Genomic DNA, 4,788 nt, shown 5'->3' on the forward strand with positions numbered 1-4,788 from the left:
CTAGTGAATTGGCTTGCAAGAGTTTGTGCCGAACGACCTTTGACCACGTCTCGAGGAGCGTCCGAGGGACATTAAGGATTATCCTCGGCGGCTTTTGCTCCTGGAGCTGACATTACCCAGAAGCTCCTGATCCCCATCACCTCGACGGGAGGTAAGCACGACAAAGCAGGTGAGCGACAATGCAGGGACAGTTGATTTGGTGTTAGTTGTCGTCCAAGGACTATACATAATAATTTGCTAACACCAATTATTTGTGTCCACGCAATGAAGCACATAATTTCCAACTTTGACGGAGAATGCCGCTTAGTGACTTGAAAAAATAGAACGGTTGGTTGTTCTCAAAAGTGGACACCAAGCATCACCCGACTTCACTTTGCCACATAAGACTTACACAAGTTGCAGTGGTCGCGGGATGCAGAAAAAATCACCATTATAAAATGGAAGCGAAATTTAGCCACTGCAGTACAACCTCTAGTCTGGGTTCTTTAACGTGCACCACGCAGCATTGATACACGACCGCACGCCTGTACGATTCATCCAGATCGAAACGGGCAGGGGCGGGGATTGAACCCAGGATCCCTGGGTCCTGCAGCGCGAGCTTTTGCTCCACGTGCTCCGAGCTGGTGTGCGCTAGCCCACTCGGTAACCAGTCTCCCACAGTTGGTTTAAGAACGACAAAATAAAATCGCCGAAGGGCGAAAGAAAAGGAAGAAGAGGGACTTTCAGAACATGCCTTTCGAGGATCGGTCGCTCATCTTCAAGAGTGCCCACTGTTCTCTGCGCATCTGTAACTACGTTTCTTACTCAGTGCTCCTGGTCGTCATCACCATCGTTTGCATGGGAGTGGTCAGCTACCTCATCGTCCCCAAGACTCCAGAGCCGGTGTATGTAGCCTTCAACTTCACGGACGAGTTCGCGCTGGTCGGCCTTCCTTTCAACTCGACCGGAGATCATTCCAGCGAAAAAGCACCACCTATCCGCAACCACGACCTTTGCCGCTCCAAGCAATGCGACCGAGAAGCTGGCCGTCTCTTATCGGTTGTAAACGTCTCGGTAGACCCTTGCGAGGACTTCTATCAGTACGTCTGCTCCGTGTGGATGACGAAGCACCAACCAAGCGATGCTCAAGGCAAGACGTCTGTCGACTACGACCTCCTGGACCGCTACACCAGGTTCCTAGTGAGCGTGCTAAGTCAGAAGAATGACGAGGTGCCCGACGCTAAGTTGCTCTTTGACAGCTGCGTAAATCCACCCGAGAACCTCTTCCACGAGGTTAGCAACGCTTTTCTCTACATGATTGGTTTCCAGAGTTGGCCGTACTCTAGGTTAGACAAAGTGACCGCGGCCGAGCTGTCTTCTATAGTCGGTACGCTCCATCGGCTTCTGGAGCTGGACAGCCTCTTTCAGTTCAAGGTGCTCGAAGACCCCGAAGAAGGTAGACCGTCCATGTTCATTGGGGAACCAGAGCTTCTGGTGGGCAACTCCGAAGGGTCTCTTTCCGAGTTCACGTTCTTGGCCAACGCGTACAGGGCTCTGATGGTGCATCTACAGGAGCCATCAGATACAAACATCGCCCTCGTGGAGATGAACCTCGCCAACCGCAAAGCTCCAAAGAAGAACCTAGAATGCTCCCAGTTGTTGAGGCGATGCACTACTATACACCTAGACCGTTTGCCACCGCCAGGGCTTATTCACTGGCCGCTCCTGGCTGAATATGCTTTCGGAGAGAAACTTGTCGCTCTCAATCAGTTTATCAAGATGCCCAACCCTGAGTACCTGACGAGTTTCACGGGTGATGCTGAGCAGCAACTCAACAGGCCGGATTTGCTGAACTATCTTGTGTTCCGAATACACGTTGCACTGTCACCGTTGCTGGCCAACGAAACGTTGAGACAACGACTGGCCTCGATCGCCTACGGCAGGAATCCAAAATTGCTGGAGCGACTTCTTCCCGCCCATTACTGCGTCAGGCTTCTCAATCAGTTCGAGCCTTACCTTACCATGTTTCTGGCTTACAATAGATCCGTGAGTAGGCTAACATGGACCACGCTTCAAGACCTTGTTCTGAGAAACCTGAACTTTACGCTGTTGAGTTACATTCAACGTAAGTTTGAGCGTTGGTTTTCGAAAGAATTCGGTGGCTACGTTCTCTCCAATGTCGCCAGTGTTAGCTGGCAGCCGCTGGTACCAAAAGCGCTCTTGCAGAAGTCATTCAGGTACGAGTATCTCAGGGACCTTGACTCCGCGAATCCTAGCAGTCTCATTTCCTCGTTCTTTTTTTGGCTTCGACGGTCTGCTAGGAGACGAAGATATCTGCCTAAAATGTCCGACTATGAACCGACGACCGGCTGGAGGTCAGGATTCCTTGAAACCTGGCCACGCCTCGAGGCTCCATTCAAAATTCTCGAGATTCCGCTACCGGTATTTGACTTCGGCATCCCCCACGACCCTAAACTTTGGAAGTTCCACATTCCTCGTGCCGGCGTCCGAATCTACTACAGCTTCGTGAAGTACACCTACTATCTGGCCTACAGTTTCTATTTAAACACCACATCTTCCGACCCGGCCTCTGTCCTCGAAAACCTGCGCGGATGCCTGCAGAAGAGCTACGCCCTGATGTCTTCGCCGCTCTTCCCAAGAAACCTGGACACCGACAAGACGTCACTGTCGGACATGGCGGACCTCCTTGCCGTCAAGCTGGCCTTTGCGGCTTACCAATACGAGTTGCTAAAAGACGTGTCAAGCTTTAGGTTCGCCAAGGCTTCACGAATCAGCTCGGATCAATTATTTTTTCTGTACTACGCTATGAACTTCTGCGAGAATCACAATCCAAGATTCTTTGAGTACGTACTAAAGTATAGTTATACGAGTCCAGGATGGTACCGAGTCAATGGTCCTCTCAGGCATATGCGAGAATTTGCGGCGGCTTTTCAATGTTCCAGGAACTCCTTTATGAACCCTAAGAGAAAATGTGAGCCGCCCGGAAGTTCTCCCCGATAGCATGTGCAAGGAATTTTTCTAGCACAGAGGAAAATGTTCAAATAAGAATCCTGTGCATAAATCCTGACTGGTAAAACAACGAAAACATTAATTAATTATTTTGGCACGTTAGATATGGGCACTATGTAAAAACTTACCAAAAATAGACAAAAAACAAAATATGTTGATGCATGCATGCTCCGGAGTTCTAAAAAATATTTATTTTAACATAATTAATTAACTGCTGAAAAAGTACAGCACCTCACTCGAATTTTGCATTTTTTGTATGGGAATAAACATTGAAAGGAAAATCTTAATTGAAAATTTAGCTTTATGTATTATTTTATTCCGGCTTCATGTCGTCCCGGTCTGCTACTTTGCTGTATACATTCAGTAATAGATAGCATAAAGCATATTTGAGCGTTTTAGTTAGATCGAACATCGGGAACGACTTTTGATATCGCCAGCAATACAACCGCAAAGAGAAGGCGGGTCTGAAATTCGGTATTATATCCTGTCGACATTATTAGGTAATCCTGGACCAACGTCTTTAATATAGTAAAAGATATATTTACAACAGCACGAAGATGTCAACCTGCTTGGAGGTGCAAACTTAGCGTCTTGTTTCGAACTATACGAACTTCCTGAATGAAGTTTGTGTTCGTGTTCCGCACGAGATATATTGATTACGCTATGAACAAATCTCGAATATCTCCGACAAATGTTCAATTAATCGTAGCATTGTCCTTAATAACTTTCTGGTTCATAAAATGGTATACGGTTATCCTCTCTTCCGAAATAATGTCGAGATTAGGGAGTTTTAGTAGATCGTGTTTTCAGGCAACGCCATGCGTAGCAGGAGCTCGCGCTGCCACTTCGAAGATTACTCTGAAGCGCGCGCCCGTAGCGATGGCGGGCCTCTGAAAACGATCTTCTAAAACTCACTATCAATCACACGAAATTGAGAGGCACACGAATGCTACGTGTCGATAGTTAGTAATGTTAGTAATACGATGATTTAATGTTGATGTTGTTCACAGGAAAGGTAGATAAGCTAACAGCACGACCGTTCAGGAAGGCGAGCTCAAAAAGTCACGCTCTCGCGCGCTTTCTTCACCGAGCGTGCGTTTCGTCCTCCTCCTTTCCTGACAATATCGAGACTTCTTTCCTTTCTAGTATTGTAAGATGTATCTCGATGTGTCCCCCAGGCGATATTAATTACCTCGATAGAGTCTCGAATGTTGCATAACATTACTACGCGCATGCCCCCGTTTATCCCACAATAAAGTATTTTTTCTTTCTCAAGGACCAAGTCCGAATTACAAATGACCACCCGTAGGGCTTATGCGGGAATTTGCAGCACTCCATCCCCGGGGGATACAGAAAAGGGTCGAAGCTGCTGCATGCTTTTAACGGCATTAATTAAGCAGCCACGACTAGGGCGATCGCCCTGCGCGCGAAAATCTTTGCGTGCGAAAGCAGAAAGTCCTTCTGGACATCGACGATGACATCTTCGCAGCGTGTCCAAATGGGTCAAGATCGGATAAAGGGCGGTGGTTCTCCCACGGCTGGGTGCCCCCCGACGCGCGTCGCAGCGACGCTCCACTGACCTTGATTTGGTAATGGGCCGCCACCCAGGAGGAACCGTTAATCCGATTCGCAGACGTCCGAGGGATTCCAGGAAGTCGAGCCACGCTTTCATTGATGAGACCGCGACGGTTTATTTTGCTCAGTTTGTTTTGTTTTCATCTATACTTCGTCTACCCCTAAGCTGGCAGTGTTGGATCAATTCTGTCTCTTGCCGTACGT

At 48.1% G+C, this 4,788-nt stretch overlaps 1 protein-coding gene across 1 annotated transcript; it reads left to right on the forward strand.

Annotated features, from left to right (window-relative positions):
• The first annotated feature begins 729 nt into the window (after positions 1–729).
• On the forward strand, positions 730–3,000 carry LOC8041444 (neprilysin-1-like). Its single transcript, XM_040223302.1, has one exon. The coding sequence runs from the start codon at positions 730–732 to the stop codon at positions 2,998–3,000; it is 2,271 nt and encodes a 756-aa protein (XP_040079236.1).
• Positions 3,001–4,788: the final 1,788 nt, after the last annotated feature.

Source organism: Ixodes scapularis, unplaced genomic scaffold, assembly GCF_016920785.2.
Source record: "Ixodes scapularis isolate PalLabHiFi unplaced genomic scaffold, ASM1692078v2 PGA_scaffold1__304_contigs__length_218370807, whole genome shotgun sequence".
NCBI classification, from domain to species: Eukaryota; Metazoa; Arthropoda; class Arachnida; order Ixodida; family Ixodidae; genus Ixodes; species Ixodes scapularis.